The sequence below is a fragment of the Pestalotiopsis fici genome (genome assembly GCF_000516985.1).
Source record: "Pestalotiopsis fici W106-1 unplaced genomic scaffold PFICI_Scf_3, whole genome shotgun sequence".
Lineage (NCBI taxonomy): Eukaryota > Fungi > Ascomycota > Sordariomycetes > Amphisphaeriales > Sporocadaceae > Pestalotiopsis > Pestalotiopsis fici.
The window spans coordinates 5,771,813-5,789,519 of NW_006917093.1; the positions used below are offsets into that span (position 1 = coordinate 5,771,813).

General features: G+C 49.9%; 7 protein-coding genes across 7 annotated transcripts; 3 read left to right on the top strand and 4 right to left on the bottom strand.

The window, feature by feature from the left end:
* Window positions 1–103: 103 nt before the first annotated feature.
* Window positions 104–1,141, bottom strand: PFICI_05864 (uncharacterized protein; the record flags this gene model as incomplete). Its single annotated transcript, XM_007834445.1, has 1 exon — window positions 104–1,141. The coding sequence occupies one exon, from the start codon at window positions 1,139–1,141 to the stop codon at window positions 104–106; it is 1,038 nt and encodes a 345-aa protein (XP_007832636.1).
* Window positions 1,142–3,132: 1,991 nt separating this feature from the next.
* Window positions 3,133–6,792, top strand: PFICI_05865 (uncharacterized protein; the record flags this gene model as incomplete). Its single annotated transcript, XM_007834446.1, has 1 exon — window positions 3,133–6,792. The coding sequence occupies one exon, from the start codon at window positions 3,133–3,135 to the stop codon at window positions 6,790–6,792; it is 3,660 nt and encodes a 1,219-aa protein (XP_007832637.1).
* Window positions 6,793–7,450: 658 nt separating this feature from the next.
* Window positions 7,451–8,121, bottom strand: PFICI_05866 (40S ribosomal protein S14; the record flags this gene model as incomplete). Its single annotated transcript, XM_007834447.1, has 3 exons — window positions 7,451–7,763; window positions 7,881–7,953; window positions 8,055–8,121. The coding sequence occupies 3 exons, from the start codon at window positions 8,119–8,121 to the stop codon at window positions 7,451–7,453; spliced, it is 453 nt and encodes a 150-aa protein (XP_007832638.1).
* An 857-nt stretch (window positions 8,122–8,978) lies between these two features.
* PFICI_05867 (60S ribosomal protein L7) lies at window positions 8,979–10,079 on the top strand (the record flags this gene model as incomplete). Its single annotated transcript, XM_007834448.1, has 3 exons — window positions 8,979–9,073; window positions 9,160–9,271; window positions 9,453–10,079. The coding sequence occupies 3 exons, from the start codon at window positions 8,979–8,981 to the stop codon at window positions 10,077–10,079; spliced, it is 834 nt and encodes a 277-aa protein (XP_007832639.1).
* A 698-nt stretch (window positions 10,080–10,777) lies between these two features.
* Window positions 10,778–11,594, bottom strand: PFICI_05868 (uncharacterized protein; the record flags this gene model as incomplete). The annotated part of the gene is made up of 3 exons (XM_007834449.1): window positions 10,778–11,098; window positions 11,196–11,270; window positions 11,436–11,594. The coding sequence occupies 3 exons, from the start codon at window positions 11,592–11,594 to the stop codon at window positions 10,778–10,780; spliced, it is 555 nt and encodes a 184-aa protein (XP_007832640.1).
* Window positions 11,595–12,780: 1,186 nt separating this feature from the next.
* Window positions 12,781–13,134, top strand: PFICI_05869 (uncharacterized protein; the record flags this gene model as incomplete). The annotated part of the gene is made up of 2 exons (XM_007834450.1): window positions 12,781–12,900; window positions 13,033–13,134. The coding sequence occupies 2 exons, from the start codon at window positions 12,781–12,783 to the stop codon at window positions 13,132–13,134; spliced, it is 222 nt and encodes a 73-aa protein (XP_007832641.1).
* A 618-nt stretch (window positions 13,135–13,752) lies between these two features.
* PFICI_05870 (uncharacterized protein) lies at window positions 13,753–15,885 on the bottom strand (the record flags this gene model as incomplete). Its single annotated transcript, XM_007834451.1, has 8 exons — window positions 13,753–13,969; window positions 14,035–14,132; window positions 14,184–14,238; window positions 14,298–14,417; window positions 14,588–14,702; window positions 14,786–15,327; window positions 15,452–15,601; window positions 15,710–15,885. 8 exons carry the CDS (start codon window positions 15,883–15,885, stop codon window positions 13,753–13,755), a joined length of 1,473 nt encoding a protein of 490 aa, XP_007832642.1.
* Between the last annotated feature and the right edge of the window lie 1,822 nt (window positions 15,886–17,707).

Consider the following 17,707-nt stretch of genomic DNA (forward strand, 5'->3'; position numbering starts at 1 on the left):
CATGAATCCAGGGGGAAAAGAAAGCAGATCTTTCAATACCAATGGCCGCGTGTCAGATATTCATATGCGGATCATTATTATTATCAATGAAGCTTGAAACATTCTACCGCAACCACCGGTCAATCTGTCTACCCCAGCGCCTGACTACATGCCAAGTGTCATGCATAGCTCTCTTCGTTCGGAACTGTACGGTCGAAGTATCCAAATCCTCGCCGGCAGCCATTTGCTCGGCGGCCCAATCAGCCCAGTCTTCGGGGTCAGTTATGTTACCAGGTAAACTATTGAAATACTCCCATCCGGCGACGCCACCAAAGTCGGGATATTCTGCAGAAAGCTCTCTTATGACGCTTCCGGTGGTGTTGAGTTCCACGAACCCGTACCCATTCGCACTGTTGGTCAACAAACCCATGACAACCTTGTCAGGTGCAAACCCAGAGTCAATAATGTCCTCGTAGTCTGATGTTGAACTAGGATTCGCAAAGCCAGAATAGAACTGGGCATTATAAAAAGAAATGTCATCTCCACGACGCGCCTCCAAGTCAATGTAGCTGAAACCGCTCAGGTTGCTGCCTCCTTCCTGTAGTGCAGAAGCAACAGGGGACAGAGTAATCACAAAGTCGTGACCAAAATCCGAGCGTAATCGGTCTATAAGTCGAATGACTCCGTCGAGCGACATGTGTTCCTCCACATCCAGGTCGAGACCCTGGAGATTGTACGTAGCAATCATATCAGCAAGAGGGCCATAGTACCTCTCGAATTGTTCCTCGTCGCCGTCTAGGCGCGTGAAAGATCCCGGTGCTGCTCCACCGAGCATGCCAGTGACGACGACGCCTCTGCTCTGAAGGATTGCAATATCGGTCCAGACGTCATCGAACAGGGGATCGGATGGCGGGAAGTCATTCAGATGAACGCCGTCCGTATCGTTCAAGTGAATAGCTGCTAGCAAGATATGGGTGACGGAAATATCTTTCTTGTTGTATAATAATGGCAACAGTGATACGTGTTTTCCCGATGAGCCGTTGGCATTCGTAGTTTGGTAGTAGACAACCACACGGTGATTGTCGGCCAGTACGCCGCATACGAGTAGTAGGAGTAATGGGAAGAAGTGGCCAAGCCAAAAGGAAGAGTTGTGGACCCCCATGTCGAACCAGCTCGACTATACGATACGACACTTGGCAGCAGTGCTACTGTCAACGGGGAGATACATGGAGCCCACAGCTTTTTCGACGTGACTTAGCAGAGCCTGTGCAATTCTGGCATCCTGATTTCTTCGCAATGACGATTATTGATGGTTTATATATTATTTGAAAGTTTTCTGTGAGTGCCGGCTAAATCGACGGGACCCGCAGAGCTCGACCAGACAAGAGTATCGACCTGGGTGCGATGCTTGGCATATTTACTTTGTTTGATCATGTTCAACAAAACTATTGCCTGCCAAGAGTCTGATCTCTGCGTTATATATGTGCATGTGTGCTTTCTATGTCACCGTACCAGCAGCGCGTGCCATTCTCTCGTATGATCCCGCAGAGACGACATGTATGCGCCATATTCCTTGGGAACCCACCCAAGAGCAGCGGTCGAGAATGCCAAGCCTGGAAGGCTCCAATAGACAAGCATTGCTGGAAAACATAGTCCTGCCTCTCGCCATCGAGAATGGAAATATTGGTATTTTGTTGCATACCGCAGAATGCGAGTACTGAACAAGACTGCGCTAACATTACACTAGACAGCTTGGTGATGAGATCAAACACATGCTACTGGTGGGTTTCTCTGGCAAGTCTTGCGCCGAATCGCAAAGTGATAGCCCCCCGGGTCGTTTGGTGCATCTCGTGGTCCAACAGTTGCATTGATATTCGGTCTTTGGTCTATATCATGTGTGCCATTGCATGCTTTTACAAGTCCAGGATACTTGCTAGACTGTGGCTGGTGGATGCACTTGGAATTTTTCAATAAATCATACAAGATAAGAAGAGTACATACATACCCAGGTTTGTATAGATAGTGAAGGTCGAAAAGATTACTAAAGACTTTTTTAATAAAAAAAAGAAGAAAAAACCAATTCGGCGGATGTTGAGCCTCATCGGTCACGCGCCGATTGGCATGGTGTATGAATACCACCTGCTGATTTGAGGGGAAGACCCTGAATCCCATGGCACTTGGTGTGGCCCGATAGAGCTCGAAATGGTATTTGGGACACAAGATACTACCTATGGTCGCAATCTTCGTCTGTAGAGGTCGGGCCTTCGATAACCTTTGAGCTCCGATGCAAGTCTAAAAATTGTTGACAGGTAGACTGTAGTCATGGCCAGGCCCAGTTGAGTCGCGTGACAAGGATTGGTGTAGTCACTGTAGAGAGAGAGGTCAATATTCCTCCGTGAAGGAACTTGTCTTCCGTTCACAAGTAGTAGTGATTTGCGAATGCGACCGTTGACGTTACACCCAAGAGATTCAGACAGCACGCCCTTGATCAGTACTTGACAAGGGACCTGGACTTGGTGGATTGTGCTGGATATGCGCCTTGGCAAGGGCAATCCAACATTGAAAAGTATTTAATCTCGCCAGGGCTGGTTCCTGATTATTGGGAACAAATATTGAACTGCACAGTGAATCACATGAACGGTGGGAATGAAAAGGAAGAATAACATAGGTAACGGAAATGTTAGTGGGGGAGGGGCACTGTGTTATGTAATCAATATCCCTGTGTACCCATAGCCGTTTTCGGCCAATGAGATAGGTACTTTCCCAAGCTTATTCGTTCCTACCCTGCACTAGTTGTCCAGCGACCCACTTGCCCTTGATCCCGCCGCCGCCTGCCGACTAGCTCTGTACCTACTCCATGCGTCATCGTTACTTGTAGGCAGCAGGACCATCACAAAAACTTCAATCAAAAAGCGCGCCTGGCAATCCACCGCCGAAAGACAAAAATCACCAGGGCGTCGATGGCCATCTTTTCTCACAGGAATCTACTGTGACTCAGGCAGGAGGACGCTGGAATGCACATTTCTACTGGCAACTGTGTTGTCGCTGTTCCTGCCTAGATCTCTTACTCTTCTTCCCTTCTTCCAATTCATTTCCCTGCCGCCCCGCCGCGCAGTACAGCTACACCATCAATAATTCTTTCACTACACAATCATGGCTTCTCCTTCCGAAGCCGACGGCAAGGCGGCGTCATCCAGCCTGGATGATGACATCCTGCCTGCTCACACTAACGTTGTCGTCGCCGAGACCATCCCTAGCAATTCAGCACCTGCAAGCCAGGCTTCTGACGAGGTATCTGCGTCGATCTCCAACGACAGCGATGTTCCGCTTGACGAGCAGGAAGCACTACGGGACCTGACCTCGAATGTCCGCGACCAGGACGATCTTGAGCGCGACATCACTTTCCAAGCCAACCTTGCCTTCATCGAAGCTGAGGATGAGAGGGATAAGAAGCGCATCGCAAAGCTAGAGGCCAACATACAAAAATTCGAGGCACAAAAGAAATCTCAAGAAGAGCGATTTCGTAAGGCAATCGGCAAACCTGATTTGAAGAACAAGATTCGTGAAGAGATTGCCCGTCTGGATTCTGAGATAGCTCTCGCTTCCAATGACATCGCAGACTTTAATGCTCGCATTGAGCAGAGAAACCAGTCTACTGGTGATGCATCCAGATTATCCCAAGCTGGCAACAAAAAACTACCTAATGAAACCCACCGAGAGTTTCTTATTCGGACTGGCAAAATCACGCCCTTTGCCAATATTGGAGGACCTCGGCCCGAAGAAGTCCAGGGGCAATTGGCCAACGCACTTGTTGATGCCGAAGATGAGGCCATTGCCGAAGAAATGGAAGAGGAGGCGACGCATGGACCGCGATCACACCGTAACCTTCGCGCCCCGGGTTTCGCTGATGCCGAGGATGTCAACGAGGCCGCCATTCTGGCCCAATCAGAATTCTCACTTAGACCACGAAAGACCCAGAAGAAGCGTCGCGTTGAGCCTAAGGGCGACTCTTCAGATGATTATCAGCCCTCCTCGTCTCGCTCGACCCGCCCAGAGGCTGACTTCGTCGTAGACGGCGATGAGGAGGAGTCTGACGACGACTATGATCTCACCGAACTACCCCACAAGAAACCCTCCAAGGCCACAAAAACTAGCGACGAAGTCAAAATCAACCCTGGCCGAGTTGATGATGGTAATGAGGCTGATTACCAGAGCCGCCTTTTGAGCTGGTGTCAGCGACGGAGCGCTGCGAGACGTCAAAAACAGCTCGCCCGCGGTGAAGCTGTAGAGGCAGACGATGATGAGCCCGAGTGGCACAAGCCTTCTCCCGACGAACCGGATCACCACCTTGACAATGGACTCAAACTTCCTGGAGATATCTATCCGTCCCTCTTTGACTATCAGAAGACTGGTGTTCAATGGCTAGCCGAACTCTGGAACCAGAAAGCCGGGGGTATTGTAGGGGACGAGATGGGTCTGGGCAAGACAGTTCAGGTCATCTCCTTCGTATCAGCAGTCCACTACAGCAAGAGACTTGATGGCCCGGTCATTATTGTTGCCCCAGCCACAGTCATGACGCAGTGGGTAAACGAATTTCACCGATGGTGGCCGGCTATGCGCGTCTCTATCCTCCATTCCTCGGGAAGTGGCATGGTCAATGTTCGTCGCGAGGATCGCCTGGTAGAGGATGACATAGCATGGGACGACGTTCGATATCAGCAAGGCAAAAAGTCGAGCCCAGCTGCTAGGAAGATTGTCAAGCGTGTTGTGGAGCAAGGCCACGTACTGGTCACGACCTATGCTGGTATGCAGACTTACGCCGACATCCTCCTGCACGTCGACTGGGCATATGCTGTCCTTGATGAGGGCCATAAAATCAGAAATCCAAACTCCGCAATCACCGTAGCCTGCAAGATGTTGAAAACACCCCATCGCATCATTCTTTCTGGCACACCCATGCAGAACAATTTGCTGGAGCTGTGGTCGTTGTTCGACTTTGTATTTCCGATGCGACTCGGAACTCTCCCCGATTTCCGTACCGAGTTTGAAATCCCCATCAGAATCGGTGGCTATGCCAACGCCTCTAACCTTCAGATCCTGACAGCCCAGAAATGCGCAGAAATCCTTAAGGATACCATCAGTCCCTACCTCATGCAACGCTTCAAGGTCGATGTGGCTGCTGATCTCCCAGAGAAGAGCGAACGTGTTCTGTTCTGCAAGCTCACGAAACAGCAGCGGAACGCCTACCAGCTGTTTCTCGAATCTGACGAAATGAAATCTATCCTAAGTCGCACTAGACAGTCGCTGTTCGGCATTGACTATTTGCGAAAGATTTGCAATCACCCAGATCTGACAGATCCATTGCTCAGGAAGCGGGTCAGCTACGACTGGGGCAACCCGAAGAAGTCAGGCAAAATGCAAGTGGTCAAGGCTCTGCTTCCGATGTGGAAGAAAAATGGCCACAAGACGCTTCTTTTCTCGCAAGGTGTGCAGATGCTAGAGATTCTCGAGCAGTTCATCCAGAAAACTGGTGATATCAAGTATCTCAGAATGGATGGCAAAACTCCCGTCAAGGAGAGACAGGTCCTTGTTGATCAATTCAACAATGATCCGGAGCTGGACGTGTTCCTACTTACGACCAAAGTGGGTGGCCTTGGTGTAAATCTGACTGGTGCCAATCGTGTCATCATATTCGATCCTGACTGGAACCCGTCTACAGATGTGCAGGCTCGCGAGAGAGCCTGGCGTTTGGGACAGAAACGTGAAGTCGTCATTTATCGACTTATGTCGGCTGGAACCATCGAAGAAAAGATCTACCATAGACAGATCTTTAAGCAGTTCCTGAGCAACAAGGTCCTGAGGGACCCCAAACAACGTGCCGCATTCGAGCTCAACGATTTATACGACCTCTTCACGCTCGGAGATGCAACAGACGACCAGACCCAGACTGGCCGACTTTTCCAGGGGTCAGAGGTAAAAGTTGCAGGTGCGCTATCTGGTTCTGATGGAGCAATGTCATCAGCTTCCTCCTTGAACGACAATCGCAAGGCAACATATGACGGTACTTTGTTAACTGCAGCTCTGAACGCTGTCGACGATCTCAACAATATCGAAGGCGTGGCGGGCCTCGAAGATTATCAGACTTCAGCTGACGAGAAACCCAGCAGTGACGAGGCACGTATCATGGAAGGGCTCTTCGCGCGCTCTGGGGTTCATTCTGCTGTGGAGCATGACGAGATTGTCAACGGCAAGCGCAAGCCACAAGCCAATCATGCCATGCTGCAGCAAACAGCTGCGGCCGATGCCGCGAAAGCAGCTGCATCGCTGAGACGGGCGCATGACCAAGCCGTCAGGATTCCAATTGGCACTGCCACGTGGACTGGCGAAGTTGGCGAGGGTGGTCGTCCGTCTGCCCCGTCCAACATCCGTCGCGGTTTGGGAGGACCAGGCTCCGCATCGATTCTTTCCGGGCTTCGTGATCGCCAGGGACTCAATGTGCCGGGTACCTCCTCACCCGGGGCCCGTTCGTCGAGCGGTGCCTCCTCTGCTCAAGGCGCAACACCTACACCAACGACAAACATTGGTCTCAAAGACTTTGAGCGCATGATTACCCAGTTCATCCGGCGACACGGCGGCCAAGTTGCCACGAAACTGCTCGTGGACCATTTCAACCCGTACTGCATCACCCGCAAGCAGACCACAGAATTCAAGACAGCGCTTGATCGGGTTGCGAAGTTGGAGAAGAAAGGAGGTTCAATGCGTAGTGTCTGGGGTCTACGTACCTTGCCCAACCTTGACGTGTTTATGGATTGATGATTTGTGGCGTTTCGACATGATTTTATCTGCGTTCCCGCAGAAGGAGACCTTTCAGATACCCCGGGGCAAACAGAAAAGCATAGGGAGTTCATGGAGTACAGGTTTTAGCACCCTAGATGGATGGGTCTTTGATGATGCGATTTGCAGGGGAAAAGGACAGAGCTAAGACACCTCAGTCACTTTAATTGATGCCATGAAAATGATCAAGACTTTGGCATGTGTGAATGTACTTCTGTTCACTAGTGATCATGTCTCCCCGATTTATTGACTGTAGTCTTATCACGTGTCCTAGAGGCATTCACGAATTGGTATGACGATAAGTTATAACCACAGTAAGCGAGGGAAATGCAACCATCATGTTGACAACGAATGGACTCTGTTACGAGTCCATCTTCATTATCTTGATTTCAGTAGACTTAAGCTACGGAGACCAGGCTGGTATGATGTCATACCGCCGTTCTCCTCGTAATTGTCAGATGCCGCCTCTCAGAAGAGCCATGACGGCCCAGATGATGCTATGTTTCCTCTCGTAATGTCGTAACCCATTGACTTTTATAATCCGTCCCTTCTAGATGGTTGTCTCGGACCAGTTCGCAAACAAACCACACGTATATGCCCTGCGCAGAAACGCGAAGAGATGCATATAGTAGTGCGATCAGAGACGACGACCACGGCGACCACCCTTTCTGCGGGTGCTGTCGGAGGGAGTGGGGGTAACGTCCTCAATGCGGCCGATTCTCATGCCGGAACGGGCGAGAGCACGAAGGGCAGACTGGGCACCAGGGCCGGGGGTCTTGGTACCGTTACCACCGGTGGCACGGATCTTGACGTGGAGGGCAGTGATGCCGACCTCCTTGCAGCGGGTAGCGACGTCCTGGGCAGCCAACATGGCAGCGTAAGGGGAGGACTCGTCACGGTCAGCCTTGACCTTCATACCACCGGTAACACGGCAGATAGTCTCGCGACCACTGTAGTTTGGAAGAACCAAAAGTTAGCCTTCTGCGTCTTCAAAATCCTCCTCATGACCATGACAAATCGGGCGCGGGGTGCTCTCTCTTGCGGGGAGGGGTCCGGGGCCGACGAACCTGAGATCAGTGACGTGGACGAAAGTGTCGTTGAACGAGGCGAAGACACGGGCAACGCCGAACACCAACTCGCCTGGAAAATGATTGTGTTAATACGCGTATCATTCCCTTCTTGAAAGCGCATGTATAACCTGGATTGCCAAGCTGCGCTTTCATTACTGGGGTTTTACTCACCCTCACGGACGTTGGGGCCGAGGGAGATGTTCTCCTTGGGAGCGGTGGTCTTCTTGGGAGGGGCCATCTTGACTGTGGTTTGCTGATGTCTGGGGGAGGAAGGAAGACTGAATTTCGGAAGAGCTTGACCGCAAGAAGTTCTCACGGGGGTCGGATTTGGTGGTTGAGCCCTGTGAATTTCGAAGCGGTGAAAATTGGCAGGAAAACACCCACCCAGAGCCCGTCATGCCAAAGTGGGACTAGTGTCACTCATTGGAAGCCCTAACCACTCAAAATTGCTATGGAAAAGAGCGGAAACTGGCCCGTGCACTGTTCTTGGCATCACCCCACCCACCGCAGCTGGTCCCAATTTCCTCAATTTTTGCATCTCGAAATTTTTGGGTTTTCGGTTCTTGTCCTTCAGATCACTCAACGACCTCGCCATCTACTAACGATCCTCCCCCGATCACAGCAGCCAACCTCGACAAGATGGCCCCTACCAAGCCCACGTGAGACACCCTTCCTCGCTCTTGCCATCATTGATGGTGACGATGCGCCCGGTTCTGGAAAACTTTTCGCACAGATTGTCGTGGTCCTCTCGGCTGGATGGCATTCGTCTGCACCACTATACACTCTTGCCCCTCTGAAATATGAAGCGGCCATTGAGTTTAGCTGGCAGACGATCTTGCAAGCCAGCTCGATCTTTCCTGTTGCTACTCCCTCCTTCTTGCAGCCGCCTGTGATGCGGTGTGCAGATTGAGAGATGTCGCTCGGGGCGTTGGAGATGAAGTTCCTCGCGGGTCTTCTCTCTTAAATTCATCTGCCGCTTTCAATGGTCCGCGCCGAGCACAGAAATGTCAAACGGCCGACCTCTGTTAATGGCGAGCATATATTCTTGAACTCTGTTCGAGGTGTTGCCAGATGAGTGTCCTGCATGATGGAGACATGGAGGCTTTCACTGCCTCCAGACTCCTCGAATGCTCTATCTCACTGGTCAAATTCATATTCGAGTCAGCCACCGCTGAGAATGTCGCACTTCAGTTGGCAGTTCTCCGACCGGCGCTCTGTCCATCCATCGTTGTGATGTGACGGCTCGTGGACTACGTACTAATCTGATCATCTCTAGTTCCGTCCCCACCAAGGATGATATCCTGGTCCCCGAGACTCTCCTGAAGAAGCGCAAGTCCCAGGAGAAGGCTCGCGCTGAGAAGTCCGCCGAGGCCGACAAGAAGAAGAAGGTTAGTCACTACTGTTTTATGCTGTTGGGAGAGGTCGATATGATGCACAAAAACCCTTTGCGACTAGACCAAGGTCAATGCTGTTGCAAAATAACCATCTTTCGGGTCTGATCGCCGAGGAAACCATACTCTTCATTTTTGAGCACCAACCTGCAACAAGTTGCTAACTGTGCTCTCTCAGGCCAACAAGGAGAAGCGTGCCGTCATCTTCAAGCGTGCCGAGAAGTACGTCCAGGAGTACCGCGACGCTGAGCGTGAGAAGGTCCGCCTGGCCCGCGTTGCCAAGCAGGAGGGTGCCTTCCACGTTCCCGCCGAGGAGAAGCTCATCTTCGTCATCCGCATCAAGGGTATCAACAAGATTGCCCCCAAGCCCCGCAAGATCCTCCAGCTCCTCCGTCTCCTCCAGATCAACAACGGCGTCTTCGTCAAGGTCAACAAGGCTACCATGGAGATGATCAAGGTCGTCGAGCCCTGGGTTGCCTACGGTTACCCCAACCTGAAGAGCATCAAGGAGCTCGTCTACAAGCGCGGTTACGGAAAGGTCAACAAGCAGCGCATTCCCCTCACCGACAACGCCATCATCGAGGAGAACCTCGGCAAGTACGGCATTGTCTGTATGGAGGATCTGATCCACGAGATCTACTCCGTTGGCCCCAACTTCAAGCAGGCCTCCAACTTCCTGTGGCCCTTCAAGCTCAGCAACCCCACTGGTGGCTTCCGCACCCGCAAGTTCAAGCACTTCATTGAGGGTGGTGACCTTGGCAACCGTGAGGACAAGATCAACGCTCTCATCCGCCAGATGAACTAAGATACCACCAATCAAATCATCTTTGTGGAATATGGGAAAATATGGGCTTGCTTTTTTTCAGAGGGGTTATGGTAATGAGGTACTTGTTTCTGCATGGCTGTTCGGCGTTGATAAAAGCTTCGGATGCTACACCGAATGAATTGAGACTTTGATGACCACCCCGAGAGACTGATGTTCTTGTGAGGAAGACTCTTGATGATCTTGTGTCAACGTGATGATCCATCTGTAGATCTATGTGCAGTGTTGAACATGAGCCGTAGTTGAACGAACAAGATCACAAATGGAAAGACCATACCTAGCAGACATTGAAAGAGGAGCCCCATTTGTTAGTCTCCGTTGCTTCTTCCGATGCTCGTGTAACATACCTACTGTACCGATACCCAACCCACATTCTAAGATGTCCATAATTCTTCCACACCCAAAGCTGATGCAAAGCCTGTTCTTGAGGACCAGACCGCAGAAGTTCTGTCTCGTTCATTCAGGTAGAATTGACATTGTCTCTATCCACATTTATTTGTGAAATTCCTTCTCAGCGAGCAAATCAAGCGGATTAATCATCAAATAACACTACGACTTTTCGTCCTCCTGAGAAGCAGCAGCATTGATTGTCTGCTATTTATATGATGATTTGGGCAATGGAATCTTTTCAAACAAGCACGGAGAGTCTGCAGAACAGCCAGCAGCCCTCCAAGCCCAGCTCACTGTGTCTTCAGTTCTCCTGTCCCTCCTGGCCCTTCGACGGACCATTTCGTAGCGCCAGCCACATCCTCCTTGGGAAACGCCGTGGAAATGTCGCCCAGCTCCGCCCACGAAGGGTACGCCGACTTGCCGTCGTCGCCGATATTGACAACGCGCCCGCCATCAACGTACTTTTCGACCCAGCCGAGCGAGACGACGGTGTGCACCAGGTTGACGTAGGGCGCCTCGGCAGCCTGCGCGGCCTGGAACTCGGGGTCCGACGTCACCCGGCTCAGCTCGGCGAAGCTGCGAAAGTAGAACTCGACGGTGACATCGTGGTCCTGTAAAATCGTATGTTTAGTTTAATCCCTTTCTTTTTTTTTTTTNCTTTTTTTTTAATGAAGAGTTTGAAACGAGACTTGGACTATGTCTACTTACGTCTACGATGAATCCTCGGCCGTCTCGCCGATTGATGGAATCAAGGGCAGTACGGTAGGCGAGCGGACTATATACCTTAAGTTACTGGACATTAGTTTTCCAATATTCCAAAACATCTCAGTTTGTACTTTCAAAGCAAAAGTGAGTCAGTCCACGCCAGCTTCAAAAGGCGCGTGAAGATGGCTGTGCTATGAAAGCGCAAACCCCCGAGACTGCACAGGTAACGCATGACTGACTTACTATTTGATACATTTCCATGCCATGCTTGGCATGCAGAGGAGCAATCTTCTTGACATATTCTCGAGAAAAATTCTCGGCCACGTCACTGGAGGAGCTCTTGTTGCGATAAATCGATATAGTATATCGAAGGAGCCGACCTGGTGAATTTGCCGTCGACATTTTGGGTCTTGGGTTTCCGATACAAAGGTTAACACGGGGTAGATTTCGAGTTTTGAACAGATTCAATTGACGTGGAGAGCTAAGGACCAGAGGCGTATGGATCAAGTCTCATGGAATATGGCGATTGATGGACTTTATATAAGAGTGACCTGCCAACTCCAGACATGATATGCTTGGTGCCATTGAGTAGTTCATGAACCCATATGAACGGAGATAAGTTACAAACGGCCGTGAAATCGGCCTCTCACATCTTTGGGCTCATGGACATAACGCACGTATTTCTCATGAATTATGCTGAGCGGCGATGTTTCCATGCACTCGGTGCTTATCCGGGCGGTCGAATTGAGCCGGGTGAGCGGGGATCGGAGCGGGATTCGCAGTCCACAAGTCGCAGACTTGGTGCAGTCGGACAAACTTTGCCCTATAGCCAACCTCGTGAGACTCAAGCTCAGTGACGGACCAGATGAAACAAGGCTACCGTAAGCAAGAAGCATTTATATCACTCCTATGATCAAACTGGCCCTGGAATCGCCGGAGAGTGGGATGCCGAAATTTCGGAAATTCATCATTTTTCTCTCCAAATGTAATTTGTGTTTCTTGGGACCGAAGAGACGCACGACAGCTTTTGTATTCCAATTTGTGAATAGACACTACACCAATAAACGTGGGAAATAAATACAATGCGCTGTGCAAAAACGAATTGGAACAAGACTTTTTGGGAGTGGAGTATACAATATGCCGCGAAATAGTAGAAGAATCCACCCCCACATGTAACCGAAAGCCGGAAAACGCGGCGTAAAATATGGGGAATCGCCTTGTCACGTATCTCGTCATTGATCACTTGAACAAGATCCACGTTACGTTTCTGCTATACTCGAGAGATCAAGTGTCTGCCACGGGCCTTGACAAGTGTACAAATCGATTATACAAGGGACACGGGCTGGTTCGCGACCAACGTCTTGCTATATTGCAATTTCAAGAACCCGCTCCGGAATTGCTCTGTACCTTGCGTCAAATAGTCAAAAATGTAAATCAAGCCGTTATGCCTCCCGCTCTCTCTGGTCGAGGCAGATCTCACTGACAATTGAGACGCAGGTCTTTGACAAGTCAGAAGAAAGAGTCCATTCCAAGGGCACCACATCCGGAGCTCGAGCTCCCAGCCCCGACTTACAGCTACGACTTTCAAATGTCGGTTGATCTGAACCCCAAGGTCGCGGTCGGCTCCGTGCCGTCGGGCGGCGTGCGGAATTGGATCTCCTTCTCCGGCGGCAACTGGGCGGCGAAATGGGGCTCCGGAACTGTGCTGGTGAGTTTGGCTTGGAGAAGGGACAATTCCCATTTTGTTTTGCGATGCCTATATGGTCTCGAAGAGGGAACGAGAAGGGCGGTAATCCAGAGCATCGAAAAAGAAAAGACTAACATGTTATGCCGTGGCCAGCCGGGCGGTCAGGACTCACAAGTTGTAGATCCCGAGACGTACGTGGTCAAGATGGAGACCATGTATCTCCTCAAGACCGACGACGAGGACCCAGCATTGTGAGTTGTTCTTCTTCTTGCCTCTGTCCCTCTCTACTGAATCATATCTCCGCCCGCCCGCCCGCATTTTGCGCACGTCGAGGCATGACTACTGCATCAATATCCCGTTGCTGAATCCTCATGGTGATGACATAGCATCGAGATACGGACTCGTGGATTCCGGACCGGGCCCCGAAATGTCCTCGAGGCCCTTCAAGACCCACAAAAGGCAAACGACGTTGATCCGTCGACTTATAGCTTCCGTCTGTTCGTCCAGATGGAGACGGGTGATGAGCGGTATGCCGACAAGGTCAACAGCGGCATGTGGGTTGGTAGCGGGATGCGAAAGGGAGCCCAGGTCATCTACGAGTGAGTCTTGAGTCGAGCAGTTTGTTGGGATAACAATGTTGGCTTGTCTTGCTAATTGATACAGTGCCTACCGCATCAACTGAGGAAAGGGGACGTGGCCCAAAGTGTCCGATATCGAACTGACCGACACAAAAACGTATACTGTCTGAAACCAAGAGCAGCGCGAAGAAAATCCCGTACGTGAAGCGAGTCTAGGTGGGCATATAGATCGAATTGTTCGCGGTCAAGAGGAGAACATTTCTCTGTCGTAAAAAGAGGCTATCATATGCAAGACTTAATATGTATACCTGAAATGAGGACTCTCATCACCCAGCTCGGTGAGCTCCTCCTCTGACAATCCTTCGTGGGCTGGGTCAATGTGTCCGGCATCACGCTTCGCGTTCTCTCTCCTGAACCAGAACCACATAAAGGCATAAACGCAGGTAGACATGGCGACCATGCTCAATGACACGGCGTTACCCCTAATGTATCTTGGGCCCTCAGCAGTAAGACTAGATGATTCATGTCAGAACAGAAGGCGCCTGATTAGACGATACGACGAAATGAAAGGACCTACTAGATGAAAGGCGACATGATGCCCGAAGAGTTGCCAATCGTGAGTTGCAACCCATTGGCGGTTGTTCTTTTTCCGTATCGGGGCGTGTTGATGGGAAGCTGAGTGGCAGTCAGTGGGGTGAAAGTACAAGTAGGAGCAAAAGACATTACCCAAGCCAGAGGAATGCCGACACCGACATAGAGGCCAGTGGCAACAAGGAAGCATCTGTGATTGTATGAGTGATGGAGGCTCCGAGCAGGCCAGATGTTATAGGCGCAACTAACCCAAAGTAATGGACGCCGGCAGCCGAGTTGGAGAGCAGGATGCCATATCCAACGACACTGACAGCACCGAAAATGACGCAAAACATGGCCCTGCGCTGAGTATGATCCGAGAGATACGCCCTGAAGCATTAATCTGACGTTAGAAAGAAAGTTTTCGAGTCATGACGAAAATGATCAATAAATGTAGCTGTGATTTCTCTCCTGATGATTGCCAAGAAGCCTTTGAGAAGAATTCCCATCCACGTATCACAAAACAGTCAGGTTACTTGGAAACAGAGGAATTCACTTACACTGTCATGTATGTTATGGCTCCCAGAAAGTAACAGGGGATAGTTAGCAGCTGAACTTCTGCCGTTGTCCAATTACCAATGCCGTTGATGATAGTTGGCAAGAAGGTCGAGTAGCCTGTGATTGTCAGCATGACTAGTAACTTGCACTATAGAATGTAAAAGTCCAAAGTTGGAATGCACTCTTGAATGCTCACTCACCGTACAGCATGGTGTCCATGCCAAACTGCCCGGCACAAAACAGCCACACTTTCCAGTCCTTGAAGGCCTTCATCATGTCCTTGCGGCTAAATTGTTGGGCCGACTCTGTCTGGCCATAGTTCCTTCGGGATCGGGCAATCATGACCTTCTTCTCGTCGTCGGTCAGAAAGTGGGCGCTGGCCGGGTCGTTGGGCAGGAGAAACCAGGTGGCGATGCCGAGGACAAAGGTCGGGATGCCTTCAATGATCATGATCCACCGCCAGCCATTGAGCCCCTGGATGCCCTGCATGTGGCCGATGCCGTAGGCCAGGAGACCGCCCAGGGACCCGGCAATGGCGGCGCTGACAAACAGGTAGCCCACGCGCAGCGCCAGCTCCCGCTTGGTGTAGAAAAAGGTCAGGTAGACATTTAGGCCGGGAAACAAGCCGGCCTCGAGAGCGCCCAGGATCAGTCGGCAGGCCAACAGTGACCCAAAGCTGTTGACCAGTCCCGTCAGTGTAGCCACGATTCCCCAGGCGGTTGTAATGAATGCAATCCATCGTCTATATTGAAACGTGTTAGCTTTCTTTCCCCCAAATGAAAGTTGGAGATGGGTAGATTGATCTCTCCCAAACAGTGATGACTCAAACAAGACATGGAAAAAAGGACATCTCCCAGAGTACTTACGACGGCGTGAAGCGCTTGAGAACCAGATTGCTCGGCACTTCAAACAAGAGGTATGTGACAAAGAGGATGGATACGGCGATCTGGTATTGATTTCCAACCAAATTCAAATCCTCTGTCAACTTGTATAGTCTTGCGTTTCCAATATTGACACTATAGAATAACGTTTAGAAATTGATTCCATTGCAGCATGTATTTTTTTTCCCCCCGAGACCAGGACGGCTTCTTTTTCTGAAGGGAGCAGGTGTATTGCATACATACCGGTCGAGGAAGCTAAAGGTATAAAGTAGCATGATGAGCGGAATTAGATGTCGGTCCAACTTGGCAACGAGCTTTTTCTCGTCAACAATGGGATCCGGAGTGGCTGTGGCGACATCGTTGCTCTCGTGGTCACCGAGCTTACGGTCCGCAATGTCTAGAGGAGTGGCGGGTTCCATCTTTGTCGCACCCTTGAAGAGTAGGTATATACTATAATATACGCGAGACGAATGGCGAGTCGACTGCAGTTTGCATCAGATAGTTACAGCAGCTGACTAATACCAGGCCTGAACAATGAGCTGTACAAGAGTATGAAGATGCAAGTCCAAATAGTCTGTTCTGTCTCTGCCTGTCTTGTCTTTTTAGCTCTTCCTCGATCGGCTTTGCAGGGTTGGGCGGGCGCTAGTTAATTTTTAGACTTGGACCGTTGCTGCGTTGATATGACGAGTTTGTCTTCTCTTGACGACAGGAAAGTTCTGGCTTGGTACCAAAATATGTCGCGTCTCGATAGCGCAAGTATTTAAATCTTGTGTCCTGTTTTGTTTTTGAATTTTTTTGGCCGGCGCTTTACTAAGTAAGAGGTTGAGTTGAAATTGCGACCCAGAGGTATAGATACCTGGAGCAGACGGGGGGGGGCTTCTTTATGTAAAGAGCTTATTAACCACGAGATATGCGACCATGAGCGGGCCTCAATCCCCGTATACACACAAGAGAGACAACATGTGCAAGGATATGTTGCGCTGAACGTGCCGGAACTCGCTGATGATGATCACCACAAGTTGTACGGCAGCAGGTGTCTTGTCAGTTGATATTGTTACACACATGTATCTAAGAAGGACAGACTCTCCAGTAAAATTGGAATTCCTCTCAACAATACAAAACATGCGGGCTTCTGTCTCCCCCCAAGATGGTGACTAAAGGGGTGTGGGGAAACGGGTTTCCATCACCGCAAACTTAAAACCGTTATCAGCGGCGGCCCCAAGGTAAAGCCCAAGAAAGTCCAAGCCCTGGACCAGCCGTCTTGGTCAACACTAAGACCGGAACAAGAAATATCAGTCCGGAACTCTTATCTTTCCTCTTCCTCCTCTTCTTGAGCAACCCATCATGATGAGTCAGTAAGCGATTGTATATATTCGTGTCTCATTCTTATCAAATTTAGTAGGCATATATGATTCTCATGTCTACTAGGTATAATATAAGTTCACTCTGAAATTCAAAAGCTTACAATATCCTGAAAATCAAGTTGAGCTGTGTATGTGAACCATACCTTGAAAAGCCCTCACTCCATGTAACGAATAGAACGACTGACAGTGTAGGTAGTAGATATATGTTATCCATCTGATAATCTCTTGATCGGCATCCAGCACTCATGTAGGGCTGAAGAAGCATCGGTCTCATCAGTGATCCTGCCCTCTAAATTGCCTTTACAGTCTTTCAGGGATTTGTCATTGCAGGAATATGTCCTTGACATGATTCGAGTCGTATCACATATCTTCTTTACAAGCACAAGTTTCCGTAGTGTAAGTCTCAAGATCATAATTTTTTTAAATTCTGAGTGTATGCAATGGTGTGGTATCATGGATGCGCCCTTATCTACTGTTGCAGGTTGGCATTAAAAGACACTTTGAGCTTCTTTCAGGCCGACAAAGGAAAGTAAATCGATGAGAAAAACCCCCCAGTGAATGCAATAACCGGGCCAAGTTTCTACTCCTTCCCAAAGCGATAATAGAAAAAAAAAAAGGAGTAAAAAAATAGAAGAAGAAAAGAAAAACAACGCCCAGATAGAATCCTGCTCTCGAAATGACAAACCGAGAGTTGGGAAACAAACTTAACGTTGCCTGAATCTAGATCCTGATGGTCTTCCTGACGCCCGCATAGCATATAACGTTGACGCGAGATCTTTGTCTATCCATCAAACACTTGCTCCGCGTAATCTTCCGTATTTGAGCAGCGCCTGCGGCCCTTCCGATTCATAAGACCAGGTTTTTGGCCGGTAAATAT